At 42.5% G+C, this 18355-nt stretch overlaps 1 protein-coding gene across 1 annotated transcript in view; it reads left to right on the top strand.

The window, feature by feature from the left end:
- kif26ba (kinesin family member 26Ba) overlaps window positions 1-18355 on the top strand; it is a 120860-nt gene that overhangs the window by 71558 nt on the left and 30947 nt on the right. Inside the window, exon 5 of the mRNA XM_061262746.1 lies at window positions 11977-12160. Coding sequence (XP_061118730.1) covers window positions 11977-12160 — 184 coding nt within the window. The remainder of the gene's footprint in view (window positions 1-11976; window positions 12161-18355) is intronic.

The following is an 18355-nucleotide window of genomic DNA, read 5'->3' as shown; positions in this document are numbered from 1 at the left end:
TCCAAGAACTGGAGTTCAGAAACACATTCATGCCTGGTCAAACCTACCCTCTCAGAAAAAATGGTTCCAAGAACCATAGAACCATAGAATTCCATAGATAGGGTTCTTTATTGGGCATAATCGTTCTTTGTATGGGAGCTTTCACACTTCACACCTCTAATAGAGGGTTCCACAAAGAATATGGTTCTTTCATGGAAATTGGCCAAATAACCATTTTTTCTATGAGTGTATGATACATAATAACCATGCCTTGCGCAAAGATTTCTTGAGCAAGAAAACATGAGTGCTTCCTTTATGGAAGTTTTTTTTTTGGAATGTGTGACATAAATGATCGACATGTGGATCCACCTGTCCCCATCTGCCACGCATCTGCTATGTCTGCAACTGACGCGGCTTCAAACTGACATTTGAAGATTTCAAGGACATTCCATTCTGCTTTATCGATTCGCCTGTCTTCACCTCCTTTTCTCGCCTCTCTTTCTTGCCCCCCCCCCGATGGGAGCTAGGAGCAGGGAAAGTAATAAGAAGGTGAAAAATAAGCACTTGGAAAGGTTTTTTGTTTTTTGTTGATGTTTTAGTTTATAGAGCTGATGCAAAAAAAACATGTGAAATACACATGCTGTTTTTGAGCAGAATATTGTGCAATTTCATCCATCTCATTTTATCAAACCATATTGAACCACGCAGAATTTTCTTTGGCAGTTGGATCAGCGAGTGCAGAAATCGGCTCGGTGAATTCTTATGCGGTTGTTATGCGATATTGCTTTGAGTCCGGGACTCTGGCAATGTAAAAACTACATGTGTTTGCATTTATGGAAATCAATAAGATTTCCGTGAATTGAAGCGCCTCGCTGTTCTCTTGCCAAGGCTGGAATAAAACAAGGTTTACCTTCAGGATAACGACAGCTTGGCCTGCCGGTCTGTCCCAGGTGTGTTGGCATGGTGACGGCGCTCCACGGCACAGCGGTCCACAAGACAACCTGCCCATGGCTCAATTACAACCACCCCCCCTCTGTTCCCTCTCTCCCACCCCCAACATATTCAACACCCCCTCCCCTTCCCTTCGGCCTGCCTACCAACACACATCCTGGGTTATAATAATGGGCTGCTTGGTTAGGTAAGCACAATGGCAGGGTCAACCATGCAAAACCTCACCTCTTAGAGGACTGCTGGTCTGTCCTCTCCCATTACACCCCTCCTCCCCGGTATGTACCCCTCTGAGATCATTAGTGTGAAGAGGACACAAACAGGGCTGTGTGGGGAGGGCTTCTGGGGGATTTGGAGGTGAAATCCACCATTGCTAATTACAGTAGCAGAGGGGTGCTCCTTCTAATGGGATTCAGTTCTTCTGCTTTTTAGACCATGGTTGCTTGTTGACTCCCCAGAAGAAAGACTATGTTTTCACTTCTCAGGATTTTTAAAAATGTATTTTGTTATGTGTCTGGCTCGGTTGACACCACAATTATTTTGCTGCCTTTCTGATAGTGGGCAGGAAAAGGGGGAGGGGGTCTTTATCAACCTCAGATGTTGCCATCTTTTTTCCTTTCTACTTCCCTCCCTCCCTCCTTCCATCCTTCCTTTTGGTGTAGGATCAGAGAGAGCTCTATTTGTGCATTTTGAGGTGAAAATAGTTTGTTCATGCAAATGTGTATGTGCATGTGTGCACGTGAATGTGTGTATTGAGCGTGTGTGTGCCATATAAATGTGCATGTACAGCATGTGTGTGTGTGTGTGTGTGTGTGTGTGTGCGGGTGTGTGCATTGCGCTGGTGGTGGGAGCAGTCATATAAAGCCGGCATTTCTGTAGTTCCGTCTCATTGGACAGATGACGCATGGAGTCTCATTCACTTCAAGCAAACCTAATTTTCCTTAATCATCGGAGAACTGAAGCGAGGACTCCATTTACTCTGACTCCCTCCCCCCTCGGCTACCCAAACGGGTGGAGGGTAGTCCCCCATCCTTCTCACAACAGAGCTGACCTTTTTAATTTCCCCCTCCCACTGCATGAATAAACCCACACACACACACACACACACACAGACTCACACTCACACTCACACTCACACTCACACTCACACTCACACTCACACTCACACTCACACTCACACTCACACACATACGCATAGACACATACGCATACACACATACACTGCCACACACACACACACACACACACACACACAGCCACACACACACACACACACACTCACTCACTCCCTCCCTCAGCATGATCGATCGCGCGACCAAACAGTGGAGACTCACTTGCGTGGGGACTGAGAGCCTTCATTAGCAGTGTTCTCACTCGGAATATGTCACCACTGAAAGAGCGGGGCCTGATTTATTCCGCAGCGTTTCCCCCCGGGGGGATGAAGGAGTCGGGGGCGGGGGCGGGGGCAGTTGATGGCTGCTGCTCCACTGGCGGAATTTCAGAGCGGGGAGAGACGTACCGATGGCAAGCCGACGCAGAGAGATGAAGTACCGATTGGGGGGTGACACGATTCCCTTTTGAATATATTACCTTTAGCTGGTGTGGCAGTCACTGCCAATTTTTGGTATGGTGGAGGCAACGAATGGGAATTAAGTGGTAATGTTATCTTTGTTTTTAATATCATCACTTCGAATGTCCTGTTTCTTCCACTCGACCGTTTTCGCCACTCACGGTCAGCTTTAATCAGGGAAACAGAGGGAGGTCGCAGCGAGCATGCTCAGTCCTGCTTGGCGCCTTAGGAGCCCCCGGCACCCCGCTGAGGTGAGCACAGCCACCAGGCGAGTGCGTAAAAACACCGGAGCACGCCCGCGGCACGGTCACACCGCCACAGCGTGACCGCGCCGCGCTTCGAAGACCATCGAACGCCACTCGGAAAACGGACAACAAACGCTCTCAGAGAAAAGGTGCCTATCTTTAAACCGAGCCAATGAAGCAATCTCCCTCCCCCCCCCGGCCCGCGACGGGCGAGGGGGCCGCTTGAAATTCAGGCCAATAAAGCTTCTGATTACATCCGTTTAGCCAATGGCAGGAATGGGGGGGGGGGGGGGGGGGCTTGAGTGAGAGACAGCACCGGCAACACGGTGACAAACATCCGTCCCCATGTGTGATGGATCGGCACAAAGCAGCTCTCATCCCAGGAGATGAGGAGGATACAGCCACTATCCATTTATTACGTTTTAGACGGATGAAGAAAATGAGGAATGATATTCCCATTCGCTGAAATGCTCGTTTTGTTTTTCTTATATGAGGAAATATGTTCGCAGTCATTCCTTGTACTGGTGGGACATCGCCTATGCTGCTTGTAGAACCTTCTGGACCTGGTTGCTCCGTTGACATTTTAACTGATCGATGCTCCATGCTGATTGATTGATATTTTAACTGAATATCTGCGTGAACGAGGTTTTGGCTGCATATTGATCTGCAGCGTTCAATTGGGAACGAAGCAAAACATTGATCGGAATTCGACGTTATCTGACGTAGTCTTCTTGAAAGCCTTTTGTGGAAGATAGCAGTGTTTTTGCTGCTCCTTGGTGCATTTCTGCACATTTCAGTCTCTTAATTAAACAGATTATTCTGATTATTCTCAGAGTAATTAAGTGTAATTAGTCCGTAATTTCACCGTTATTGAGCATTGAACAATTAAGCAACCAATTAGGCTTAATTAATTGGGATAGCTGCCCTACAATCTCTGTTGCCCTCAACTGCTCACTCCTTTCAGAAAGACGATATAACCAGGTAACCATCAAAGTTTAATTAGTAATTGGTTAAGAACCAAACAAAACCCACTTATTTGAGTTACACATTGAAAACCAGATACCACAAGTGTAGTGGCAAAAACACAGCTTTTATATATATTTTATATATTTTAATAAGACCGTAGAAAACAGGTACTTACACAGTGTTTAGACAGGGATTTTAATCTTGGTCCCTCTGAATTACACGACGTACAGATTCTGTAGTGTAAATTGCCTCTATGATATACTATATGAACATAATATGGTAATATGAACATAAATCCAGCAGCTGTTCATAAGACGTCCAGTCCATACGGCAGTTATGAGTATAGCCATTTGAGCCCATCCAAACTCAACATTTTACTGCAATGTGTTAAAAATGACCTTGAATCTCTACTTCTATTGAGCAGTATTAACTGCATGGGAAAAAAATCACCCTTGTATCACAGATCTGAGGTTCAGTGAGTTCATTGGGGTTCACTGAAAAATGAAACTGTACTACTAATGTTCACCTGCTGTGTATCCTCTTTTTTACACCGATGGAACAGACTCTCAGATATCTTCTCTCAGGGTATCAGGTGGCTTTCCTTGTCCAAACACCGACCGTGGTGTAAAATTTGATCAAATATAAAAATGCAAAAGATAAGGACAGGAAAAAAATAAAAAAAATAAAAAAAAGGTTCATTGACCTGAATTGTACCTATTAGTGTATTATGATGTCAATCTCAGAGCAGGCCCTACTGGCAGCTCTGGTGCAGTGGATAGCAGCTTGCAGCTTTCCATAGGGCATGTATAATAATAGAAAGGGCATTCTGTTCAAAAGCCGTGGAGGCCGTCGGCTTTCATTTCCTGCAAGGCACTGACAGCAGTCTTTTTCTAGGCCACTGGTCCGTAGACCCTTTCCTCACCCATCTGCAGAATAACCGAATGTCATTGAAGCGGGAACATGCTTTTGTGTTGTAGCTCCTGAAGCGGCCAATGGCATAAACGCTCTGTCCATGCACAACTCCGGTCCTCGGTTTTTGTTCCAACCACGTTAGTTTTAGTTTTCTGATAATTCTATAAACTATGCTGGGTCACTCTTGTACTTGAGCACAGTAACATTTGTAAGATACACTATAGTTTGTGACTATAGCTAGTACTCATACAAATGTCAGAGCAAGATATGATTGAGCTTGTTAAGTCATTAAGAGCAGAAGTTCCTGAAAATCCTGAAACGGATCAGCCCTCTGGTTAAGGCCCATACCTGGGTCACATAATATATATAAATATATATATTCTATATATGGTTTGATTATATATATGCTCCAAAATAAAATAAATAAATAAATAAATATATATATATATGTATATATATATAAAAAAAAAAAATTTGACCACTTTGGGGCCCCAACAAGATTCTTGTTTAGGGTCACCAAAACCCTCTGTGTAGCTGGAGGCCTCGGGTGCCCACCGGCTGACCTGCCGGGTCGGGAAGCCATCTTCTCCAGCTGCTTCTCCCCATGGGAGTAGCCTTTCCGGAGGGCATTGATCATCCCGGCACCCTGTCTTAAACGCGCGTTCGCACATTTATTACGGAATCGTTTCAATTATCCCTAGTTTTTTTTTAATCCAGGCTCTTGCGACGCCAACACCGGGTGCGAGATTCAACAAGAGTTTTCTCATAATGAGCTGACCTGAAGCAAGAGTCTTCCACAGCTCCTAACAAATGGATCTGCTGCGACGGTGCCTAATTGGTCTCCATGTTCTCTCGTCTTGTAGCTGAGAACTTCGGTGGCCTGCCCTCCTCAGAATCATAGACCCGATAAAAAACGTGATCATTTTTATGTTTTCAGGGGAATAAGCCTATTGTAAAATTAAATTCAACCTGGAAAGGGTTAGGAGGGTGTTAGAATAACATAGAAAAGAAAATTTCTTCTTTTGCCTCATCTGAAGAGCAGATAACGTATGTATAAAATAAAAAAAACACATTTCACCTGACATTCCGTAAAACATGGTTGCTGATAAAAATATTTACTGTTCTAACTTATTCAGTGTCCTATTGACTATGTTAACTGCAGGCTATGTTTTGTCAATGGTGTTTTAACATGATGTCCAGTAGGAAGAATGGAGAGGTTAGGGTAGTTTACTAAAGCCTGACATTTTCATAAGGCTGTTTCTGCTGTTTGCCTACCAACTTGACTGCACTTATTCCTACATTTAGTGACAGGATTTCCAAATCTTACAGTAAAAACAAGGATGTTAACATAAACCTTCTCAAGAATATCCTGACTGACTTAAAAACAACCTCTGGTTGTCTTTCTTTAAAAAATCAGAAGCTGTTTGAGAGCTATGTGAAATGCTTCCTTCAGAAGACAACTCAAATGGAAATACATTGAAATTCCCTTAGCTGCATTGGGGAGAATTGCGTGATCCAAATTAATCCACAGCTCCAAGTATCATGGATCAGTACCACGACAAATGAGCTGACTTTTTCCGATATTCAAAGAAAGCAGTCTTTGAACTTTGTGATGGGAGTCCATCAAAGATGAGCCCGTCACAACCACCGAATGCGAATCTATCAAATATAGACGCTCGTTAACCTTTCATTTCATCTTTATGAACTTATTGCAGGCCAAAAAAACATTTTCTCCCCAAGCCATTTATGTGCTAATGGATCATTAAGCATTTTCCGCACTAGCACTGAAACCAAAAGGCTTCCATTAGCAGCTGCAGCTTCAAAAGTGGCAATTCCACATCTCTCAGCTTCTCCCAGACGGAAGGCTGGTCGCAACATTTCTGATTTACAACAATGAAATCTACTGATTTTACTCTCTAGAGACTCTGGCCATGAATTATGAAAGTCTGACTCTTTGCTCAAGGGTCCAAAATGTCAGTGTGACGTGTGACCAAATAGATGTAGTGTTAAATTGAACAAATGATTTGATGAATCAGAAAAAAGATAAAAAGAAATAATTATGGCTCCAATCATTAACCTCATTTAAATAAAGAAGATATTGAAGTCATTTTTGGAACACTGGGTATAGTGTCAACATGAGGGCATACATTAGATATGGTCCTTATATTAATACTGTCACATAAAATAAAATTCAGAATGGATGAAAAATAAACTTAAAATGAAGGGCAACTGTGTGGCTGGGTTCTGTACTTACTGTAAATAACCCCAGCAAAATCCTAACATTTGCTTTGTATGAGCATTTAATGACCAAATACACAACAACTATAGATAATTGCATGCTCAGATTGACGGTATCCTTCTTAGCAAGCATGGTAGAGTAGAGAGCGTTTAGCAGAAAGAGGCTAGCTCCTGCCTTCCTTCCATTCGTGATGGGCAACACGTTCTCCCTTAATGGAGCCCCCAGAGCCCCACGGTGGAGGAAACACAAGAAAAGTGACAGAGGAATTAGTCTCCTCTGCCTCTGAGTCTCAGCTTTAATGCATTAACAGTAACAGCCTTTTTACTGCGAGTATTCATCCTGTCATTTTCTCCGGGCCTAAGATGTGCATTCCGTAGTGTGATCACAACTCCCCTGTTACCACCCACCCGTGCAAAATAAGCCATCCCGAACTACGGGACATAAATCATGGGAGAGCACTTGCGGCTCTCTTGCTGGGATTGTGTCGAGCTGGCGATTTCAGACGACCGTTTTAAAATTCACGCTCTGAGATAATTTAAAAGAAATGAATTTATTATGGAATTTTTTTCAGTAATTGTGTAGTTCGACTGTGTATAGCAAGGCCATCTTTGTATGACTGGGGTTGGGTATGATTTGAGAGAACGCTGAGCTTGAGAAAGTATTACTAGCCAGCATGCTAGGATGACAACCTGTCCTTGAGGTAACCTATGTACACCTCACCACACTGTACCTTGACTCCTTCGCGGGATCCCTAATCTATTTTCACTTATTTTTCATATGTCTCTATCTTTAACCCCTTGTTGTATTTTGTACCTTAATCTAGGAATTTTTCATTTGTTTTTGACTCAGTACTGTAGTTCATGAAGTTGTAGATGTCTCGGGATGGTAGTTACAGACTTGGCCTATCTACCTTGTGTACTCAACTTATTGACATGGCTTTACAACCAATCATATATGAATTGTACCTTATCTGACCTGCTCTATTGTTTGTTCTATGACCTTGATATGCACTTTTCTTTTTCACATCGCTTTGGATAAAACTGTCTGCTGAATAAAATGTAATGTAAAAAGATGAGATAATTCACTTAGTTCACTGGCACATAAGTACGGTCCTTCAACATGTTTTCATTCATAACAATAAGTTCTGGCCTTTGTGCTGGATCCACCATAATGTCCAAACAGGATCACAGAATAACCATAGAAACCTCACCTCTCTGCAGATTTTCTCAGAAAATGTGCCCTTTTCATCAGACCATCTCAGAACTCTTGTATTTGACCTTCAAAATTATCCCTACTGCTCTACAAACAGAAATAACATGAACGTAACATGTTCTAAAATAAAGGATTCCGCCGGCTGAGGAGATACATTGTCTGATGTGTCAGATTCCTTCCTGTGGTGATGGTGTTTTGTATCCTTTGGGAGATAAATATATTAAATCCAACTCTTGTGTTCCCTCTCCTGTCTTTTCTGTGCTTTCTGGCGGTAGGCCAGGGTTCTTGTGCCAACTTCTTCCTTGCGTTCTTTCCTCCCTTCGCTTTGCCGAAGAGCTAAAGATATGCTGCATGGCCTTAAGTGAAATGCCTTCTCCTGACATATGTTTCAGTCTCCCCCAAACTTGCCAGAGTCTGTTTGGCAGAGCTTCAAGAAACGGCGTCAAGCGAAGATTCCCCCCTGCGCTGCTGCAGTCAGACGCTGCTCGTTGTAGACAGCTCGGAGGCAGTTCTCTGGACACACGCTCCGTGTCACCGAGACGCTGTTTCCGTGTCAGCGGACTTGTAGTCTGGGACAATCTGTTGGGGCGCGCGAAGGCGTTTGGGTGATGGAACGGGTTAATAAAACTCCTGCAAGAAGTCTGAAGTGAACAGGAAAAAGCAGAGAGGGAGGGAGGCGGAGAGTGGGAGAGAAAGAGGGAGGCACGGTGTCGCAGTGCTTTGTAGAGCAGACAATATCTGCTGAGTTTACAAGGCTAGGAAGAAGCTGGCTGTATGTCTCTCTGTGGCGGCTGTCTCACAGTCCGTCACTCTTTCTCCATCCATCTTTCCTACACTCATGCTTTCCTTTTCCTCCATCTCCTCTCTCCCTCTCACGTCCTTGCTTTTCATTTCCCATTCTATCGCCAAACATCTCATCCTCTTTCAGCCGCTCCCTCAAACCTCCTCTTACTCACCTCACCTTGACCCTCCTGCTCTGCCTTTCGCTCTCTTCCTCCCAGTGTCTTTTTTCTCCTTTCCTTCTTCTGTCTTCCTCACCTTCTCCATCATGAGATGACCAGTGGAGGGGTGGGCATGCTGGAGTAGAGCTTGGGCAGGGTGGGTGAAGCGGTGGTCATTACTCTCAACAGGCCTTCACAAGCCAATGGACAGGTGAGACACATCAGCCATTTTACTAGCGAGACCGTATGCTCCCTACAGGATTATTGGAAATATACGACAGCCTTCTCATCCGCTCTAGTGGCCTTGTTTGTATATATTTGTACACTTGTATGTGTGTATGTATATATTGATATATCTGGAGATAAGTTATGTGCATACTAAAGCACGTATGGTACATGGTATATTTTGTGGATGTTTGTGATTAATATGTGTGCTTTTGGCTGTGTGTTTGTTCCTGTCTTAAAGTTTTTGTGTCCTGAAAATAAAGGCATTTTAGAGGACCCCCCCCCCTTTCTGTGTGTCTCTGTCTCTCTAAACATGATGTGAGTTTGTATGTGTATGGATTGTGAGGCAAAGAGAATGAGATAAAGAGCAGAATTATGCTTCTAGTCTTCTAGTCTGAATACTCATTTCCTATTATATATGAGATAGTGTTGAGAAATCTAATTAATTCCTCTGAAAAGTAACACCTACTTTCTTAAAATGTGATGTGTATCTATTCTTTTCATATTTTAATATGTATTTCAATGTTAATTATTCCTACTTTTACATTTTTGTACATGTGGATGTCTCAGTGATGTCCATGTGTGAAACAAATGTATTATTTTATAAGGCACTGTTTCAAATTAGCAGCACATGATATGGTATTGTAAGCATAGGCATTATACAGAAATATGCGATTTCCTCTGTTTGTTCGAGAAGAATTTAAGCCAAAGCAAAATTGTCTCCGAGGACTAAGATGTGAGTTAGACACCTCTCATTGTCTCATGTACCCACACGCTTTTGTGTCTATATATAGCTCTGTTCAGTCAGAGTCAAGTAAAAGGTGCACTTTTAAAAAAAATGCTTTAATTTCTACAAGTTCCAAGGGGTGTTTAGGTAGACTTAGATGAGGAAAAAATACATGTAGGCAGAGTACAGAAAAAGAGAGTGGTTGGTGAGGCAGGATTGGTGAATTTTTGGAAAGGCCATTGACAGGCATTGGCGTCTTATGAAAATAAACTATGAAGGGGTAATGTGATTCAGCATAGGAGGGACGGCCGAAGGCTGAAGAAGTTATTTATTTTCATTCAACATGCTTATGATTAAACCTGAGCATTTACAGTAGTTTCCAGCACTTGTTACAATATTACAGTGTTTCATATCCTTTTCTGGCAAACTGCCACTTTTATGAAGTAATAATAATATTTAGCTAAAATGATGTAATTTAATGATTTTAATGGTGTGCAGACAACAAAGATTTGCAGAGCTCCACTTATGTTGAGTACCGTCATTTCATTCTTCCAACTTATTCCTTCTCTGTTTGTTAACTTGAGTAGAGAGCATTGCAGTGTGTTGATATAATGCACTTTATAAAAGGCTGCAGATTAGAGTGGGATATGTCTTTGCATGTGCGGTTGTATATTTTGCTACAACGGCGTGTCAGCCTGCACTGAACATATGCACTTCCTGCTACTCTTCGTGTTTATGTACACAGCCCCAAGCTGAAGGTTCCATCAATAGGAAGCACTACAACCGCATAACCAGAACAGCCATCCTATCCAGACACTCCATATGCCCAACGCCTCCAGGACATTTGGCATTTGATTCCATTTCAATTAATGACTTAAAAAAGCAACTAACAGGTTTTCAGCGACTGTTCAGCATTTTGCGGTGCTGGGAACGTGAATGAAAAGCGATGGGACGGCTGTGTCTTGCGGAGACCAGCTGGATTTAGTCGTCGTAAAACGCGCTGTCAAAGATTGTTCCATTACCTAGACCTAGGATATTATGTCTATGCTTTCAAGGGAACGCTTCAGTGTTCAGCGGGCGTGATTAAAGGCAGTATTTAAAACAGCTGGAGTTTATTTAGCCTTCTGCAAGTGGTGTATTATCGTATGTAGTAAAGTACAATCTTAACCCTAAAATAAAGTTTAATCAGAAACCATTTATCAGCGGGGAGCCGTATGTTTGGAAAATCCAGTCATCATTCAAATTTCAGGACTGAAAAAATAAATAAAAACAAGGATAGTATTAGCTTGAAGAGTTGACAATTCCAACAACAATAATTGTTGTTTTTCATTTGGTATTTTCGTATTATAAGGGACATCACATTTCTGAGCATTATTGTATTTTGTTATTTAAGTTTTTTAAAAAACTATTGGGAAAGTTAGCAATGTTCATTCAGAACATTGTTCAAATGATATTTTCCATAATTTTTTTTTCAAGATTACGTGATTTTCATTAGCAGGTTACCAGTATGTTTTTTACATGTTACTGTTGAACTTTGACAGAATTTGAACAATAAATATACTCCAAGAATGTTTGGGGAACCAAATGTGAATCTAACCCGGAATGTTTCCTGACATTCATGACAGTTTTACTGGAATTGTTATGAAATGTTAACTGGAATCCAGTGGTCTGGATTAAATCAGCACGTGCCTTTGACTGACAAATAAATTCAAATGTTAATTATTTTCTTCAGAGACATATTTTGACATTCAGTGATCATCAGAACTAACTTGTCAATATGTATTTGTGAAGAAAAAATAAATGCTTGTTTTCATTTGTCAGAGAAAGTTAAGGAATGTTGATTGAATGTAGGCCAATGTTTGCACAGTAATTCTATGTAAAGGTCAACATTGAAAAAGTAGGATTAATAGGAAAAGGCAGCCAACTTGCTCTATGCACAATAATTGATTGTGAGGCTCCCCCTGTCTCAACTGATGGACTCAATAGCGTATTTTGTGTGTGCCCTCCAACAGAGCTGCCCAGAAACTGAACCTGTCCTCCAAGAAGAAGAAACAGCGCCCTGCACCCCCCCTGGCATGCGATCCGCCCCTCTTCCCCACCAACTTCAGCGGGATCCTGCAGACCTCACCCCCCCCCGCCCCGCCCTGCCTGCTCCGCGCTGTCAACAAAGTCAAAGACACCCCCGGACTGGGCAAGGTACAGTTCTTCCCAATTCATCTCCCCTGACCAACTGACCCCTGACAGACTGCTGGACATTGTCAAGTTGACATTATCAAACTCATCACTGGTCACTGATATCTTTTACTGTATGTGGTTTAGAATGTGCTGAACACAGTGTTGCTGAACAAATCTAATTTAATGCCTATAGTCTGTTATAATGTTCCATTACCATTACCAAAGAACTCCAAGCTTCTCACCGAAACCAAAACCCACCCCCCTAAGAATATACCAAGCAAACTAGATGAAAAAGCAATGCCATGCATGTTATTGTAGCCTAGTATAAGTAACTCATCCACAGCATATTTTTAGCATAATAAAAAATGTTAAAGATACAGGGATAAAGGGATACAAATAATATAGACACATATTTTAATTTATTTAGGATGTCCAATCTTTCTCTGAAACAGGCTGGTGTGGGTGCAGGTTTTTGCTTTAGCCCAACACTAAGACACCTGATACGACTTATCGAGGTCTTGATTGAAGAACATGATTAGTTAATTGGTGCTGTATTGTTGGGCTAAAACAAAAACAAGCACCCACACCGGCCCTTTTCAGATAAGACTGGACACCCCTGATTAAGGGAATTCAATCAGAAAAACAAGATGCTTTGAAATGAAATCCCTCCCCCAGTGCCTGGTGTAGCGGTCATGGCCCTCCGCTCGGTGTCTATCCCCCATGATTGAAAGGGCTCCCTGTCTGGTTCGTCGTGTTACACTTTGGCCCCGCAGGGCTGACCCCGGCCTCGGTTTCTAAGCCGTGATCCTGGAGGTCTAGAGGAACAAGGGCATGTCAACGTGGGTCCAGAGAGCCTAATGAGGAGCACTGGTAGGGAAGGGCTTGTGGGGGAAAAAAAGCTAGTTAAAGCATCAACACCAGCCCCTGTGATGGACCCAGAGGCCCAGTGTACCTCTGCAGCAGCTACCACCGACTGTCGTTTGTCACCTTCTTCATTACCCGGCAGGACGTGATGAAATGCACTGGCCAAGCAGAGCCAGAACCTGAGGTGCGCTTGCGTGCAGGCGTGTGTACTGTACGTGTGCGTGCGTGCATACCTCTATCGATCGGCCGTGTAATTACTTTTTGTTTTGTTTTGCTCCTTTAAGGGAAGTCTATTTCTGGGAGCTTGTTGGCCTGAAAATAAATGATGGGGAACTAAAGAAATATGGTGCAGAAAAGCAGGTGGCGCCACCGCCAATTAGATTTGGCAGATACAGTAACGTTCTTGTTTGGTGACTTACATCTTCCATTCCCAATTGTTTTTTGGCCTGGTTAAGATACAAGCATATGTGTGCTAAAGCTTTACTTGTGCCCCTGCTGCATATGAGAGCGAACCTGTGATTTGAAACAGAATAATAATAGCTGATGCTACGGCTAATGATGCACTAGCTGCACTTCTGGCACTGCCGTGGCCATGATTTGGCGCAGGATCGTGGGACGAGTCACTACCTCGAACGTGTGCTTAAGCAGGAGGAGCTATCAGGCAACCCCCAGTATGGAGCTTCACATGTATGGTTATCTTTGAGACACAGAAAGTAAAATATTATCGGGGAAAACATAAAACAAACCAGTGCAGAGTGGGGTCATGTAAAGGCTACTCCATGGCCATGGAACCATAAGATAAAGGAAGCCATGGATGACAAGGATGTATCTGACCGCAATTCAACACCTTTCTGTCACTCCCAGCTCTCCTCTGTTCCATTCACCCTACTGTGTGTTAGAACTGGAGGACAAGCAACTACTGCCCCTGCTCAAGCTCAAGCTAGGTTTTGAAACAGCTGGTAGCACGGTTTGACCAGTTCAAGCTATGTTTTGAAGCAGCTCAGACAAGCTTGCCTGCATTAGCTGGTCGACCAGCTCATAACCATAACCAGCTTAATGACCAGTTTGACCATGCTGGTTGACCAAGTCATACCAAGCTAGACCAGCTTATGACCACCAGCCTGAACAGCTCAATTTTCAAGCCGGTCAAGCTGGACTTTATATAGCAGGGGCCTTAAGCCTGAGTTCGGATGTAGGCCCTTTAAATAACACTTGCTTTACATTCTCAGTGGTGCATCAACCCCGCTGGTCTAAGTCCTTCCCCCTCACCTGTTTCACCCATATGTTTGGGTTTGGACTGTAATTTTTCCATGGTGGCAGGACGGTAGCAGGTAGGGAAGAGAAGAAATAAAAAAAAACAAAGGTATTTTCCTGGCAGAAGATCACACGGGCTTGGCACAGGATGCGCGCAGATGGGCTGAAGGCGCCGATGGATTGATAACAATGCGCCCAGATGCTACCGGCTTCAGATTAGGCCTGCTCTGGAGGAGAAGGAGGCTGGGAACCTGATATCAGCACCGCCTCGCACAGATTTATGCAGCTCAGCATAGACTGAGGTGGCTAGGGAGGAATGTCCAAAGATATCTCAGAGATGGGATCTCGTTCCCCGTGTTATTGGGAGGCGGTGTATGAATGCAGGATTAGCACTTAAAGAGTAAAAGACCTGAGGTGCCAGCATGTTACTGTAAGTGGCTACAAGCACAATCTGTTTCTTGCAGCATTAGTATAAGTATAGTACACTAAGTATAGTAAGCTCTGTTCTTTAGACTTACTGCGTGTGACTGACAGACAGACAGACAGACAGACAGACAGACAGACAGCGCAACAGCTCATCTGATAACCAAAATAAAAAATCAATAGACACACTTTCTGGGTTTTAAAGACTCTCCAGTGTGGTCGGAGGGTTGTAAATACAGCACATTAAGGCGATTTCAACTCAGCATGTCTCCACCAGCTTGGTGTCCCATGACCACTGCATTCCTCTGTCGTAGTCTGTGTACGATATCAGGACTGTCTTTGACTTTGGCACCAATTTCTCTTCTTTGAATTCATAAGTGTACGTACTGAACCCTCCCCCATACCCTCTTGAAAAGCAATCATTATCATATTCCCCAGCCTAATTGTTTTGGGAATGTCCTGGGCTTGGAAAAGAAGCAGTGTGCTGATAGCTGATACTCATCTTTGGCAGCTTTGTCAGAAAAACGGCATATCTCTCATTCCTTTCCATCCCTCTACCTGCACTCTTGCAAAAGGGCAAAAGGGGAACATCTGACTTGATATGTCTGAGGGCTTTTCATGAACATTTCTGTTTGTGGGCTACTAGACATCAATGTAACTGGTCAGTTAGTTATCTCTGATTCCTAGAAGATGGTTAATGGCCCCCACCCCGACCCAGCATTTATATGATAGTTAATATGACCTTCTAGAAACAAAGGTGATGCACAGAAGCACTGAAAAAGTTTCAGTTCTCAATAGTATGTCACTACTGTAATAACTTGTTCTCTAGGATGATATTTGTGCTAGTTTCGTTTGGCTATGTAAGCTGTTTATTGTTTCGAGGTAAGTGTATATCATTCTATTCTGTTCTGCTGTATAAAAACAGTTTAAGATATAATCCATTGTCAGATTTATCAAATAGGCTCTTGTCCTTATCTTTGTCATACTCTTAGCACTTGAAATTGTACTTCCCTCTCGGGTTATGGGCATGCACATTGCACAAGGTTGTAAAAACACAACCACAAAATAACATTCTGTGAAATACTTGCATTCATTATTGTATGGTTGTATGGTATGTTTCTAGAAAGAGTTAAAATAATTTGGAGGTTTTTTTTGCGGGGTAATGAATCATGATCAGTAAATGACCTCCGGTCTGTTTGGTTGGTAGCTCTGGCAGATATGAAATCTGTACATGAGCAAGTCTATAATTTACGGCAACATGGTAATACATATTGCATCAAGTTGCAAAAACAGAGTATTAATCAAAAAGTGACACTTTTATTTATATTTATATCCACAAACAGTAAGTGATAACATTTCACTAAAGCTTTCTATTCATTCCTCTACCAAAATTGTTGCATTAGCAGACGCACAGAAGTAAGATCAGACCATATCCCTCTGCACAACAAATCTGCACCTTAAAATGTTCTATAAAACCTGTTCTATCTGTTATAAATACTAGATTTTTATAAACTTTTTAATATAAGATTTTTCATGTAATTTAGATTTTTAAAATTAGATTGCAGAAGCCTAATCCTCAACATGTTTTTTGCCCAAATAGTTTTGGCTGGTGTCCGTCCTAAGGAGACACCCTCATGGTAATGATAGACACAACTGTGTCGTACCATGCCCCGAGTCTTACACGGAGATGCTTACAGTAATTGGCTACAGTTTTTCCCACATAGGGTGATTCATAGTCTGCTGGGTATTGCACCAACTCAACAGCAACTCCTCTGGATAGGCTGGTGCCTGCAAACCTGTATAATAACTGTAGCAGCTTGCCTAGCAGTCTGCGGTGTGAAAAAAATGCAGTAGCTACAGTTCGATGTGTGAATACATAAATCTCAAAGGACATGCTTGCCAGAGTGCCCCTTCTCAAATTGACAGAGAAAGTTGCAAGGGTTCAGCAAAAATGACTGGGCTTCCAAGAAATAGAATGTGAAGTTTGGAATTCAAAGAGAATAAATGATAATGGATCTGCTTTCTCATATTTATTCAGCCATATGTCCACTATTGTCATTGTAAAAATACTATTACCACACTGAGAAATAACATATGTGCCACGGCATCAGTCAGACTTCCCCTTAGTCAGTTTTGCCTGTCCTTCCCCCTTAGGATTCAGACAGGCGGCAGTGAGGAATTGTGGGTACTCGACAGGCACATCAATCACCTGGCCGACATAGGCAGTGACCTTGAAAAATTGCCCTCTGAGCCAAATCAATATTTAATAACTCTTTCTTATATAAATAAAAGGCAGAGAAGAATCACTTCTCATTGGCCAAAAAAGAAAGATTACAATATGGATATTCAATATTTGCTTTGTTACTGTACCCCTTCATCAAATTATTAACTGCATTTTTATTGGCTGGGCTGAACAGCTCTCAATTACGTGACAATGGGAAATGGACACTAGGACCAACAGCAGATATAAAAGCCACCAATCATTGGTGACAGGCGAGTAAATGCAAATTGTTTTTCACTGGCAACCCCCTGACCCCACCTCTACCCCTCCCCCTCATCCAATCAGTTTGCTTACAACTGGCTGAGTGGCAGGATGTTACAGGTCTCGCCCTTACACAGTGTTTGTATTACCTCCACTGTCAACGGAACAAGCGTGTCAGACTGCTTCACACCATAGCAACCAGGATGAACCCTGACCTTTCGATTCACCCATAGACTATTGTAGCCTACTTTGGACTTACAGACCATTTCAACTTGTGCACAGCAGTGGCCTTTGATTGCAAGGTTTCTGAGCAGCTGGAGATCCATTTGGAATTTGTTCCCGTCTCAAAAGCCACTGTTGACTTGAACAGAGGTTCCCAAAATGGAGTCTAAAAAGTATTTTCTATTAAAATATTTTTCCCTTTCACCCTTGGTAATGTTGTGACAACAATGTGTATTAAATATTGGTACTCAATCGCAACAAGTCTTGTATAGATCCATGGTATAATGCCTGTAGTGGGTGCTTGAAGCCCTCAACTATTATTCATTTGGTTCATGACCAATGTATTGTTATGTGTGGCACCCAGAATGGTTTGTAGCCTCAGTGCCAGGCGTATGTATCCATGACAACAGAATGCCAGCACCACTGTCCATAGGATGCATGTGAATGCAGACCACATGAGCTGTAACCTCATAGGCACTAGGTTTGTACTGTACATTTTTACAGCATTTCACTGTGTGTCTTTCAGAAGAATATATAAATAATGAAAGAGGGAAGGCGCATAAATAGACACGTTGAAGGATGATTGACAAATCTGAAAAGCCAAGCTGGCACTGTCTGCGCAGGAATGGTGAATGGTCGTTTTGTATTCCTAACCTTTAGGTTGTATGGGTTTATTTTACACATAGGGTGAGATCTGCAGGGGATGGTAGGCATGCATAATATCTTAAATATTTAAAACATTTTAGGTTAGGTCTTTGATTATTCACTTTTGAATCAATCATGATTATGTTGAAGAGTACTCATGATAACTACCTTCATCATCATTACATCATCATCATCTTCATCATCATGATAATGTTGCATGTACAGTTTCAATGTTCTTTTGTATACATGATTTAGTAGAGGTGGGGGAGGGGACTTTTTTTGTGATCAAACAGAACATTCAAATGTCTCCCCTCCCCCCACAATGA

This window comes from Conger conger, chromosome 1 (assembly GCF_963514075.1).
Source record: "Conger conger chromosome 1, fConCon1.1, whole genome shotgun sequence".
NCBI lineage: Eukaryota > Metazoa > Chordata > Actinopteri > Anguilliformes > Congridae > Conger > Conger conger.
Note: the sequence above shows the minus strand (reverse complement) of the source record. Positions and strands in the feature narration are given on the sequence as shown.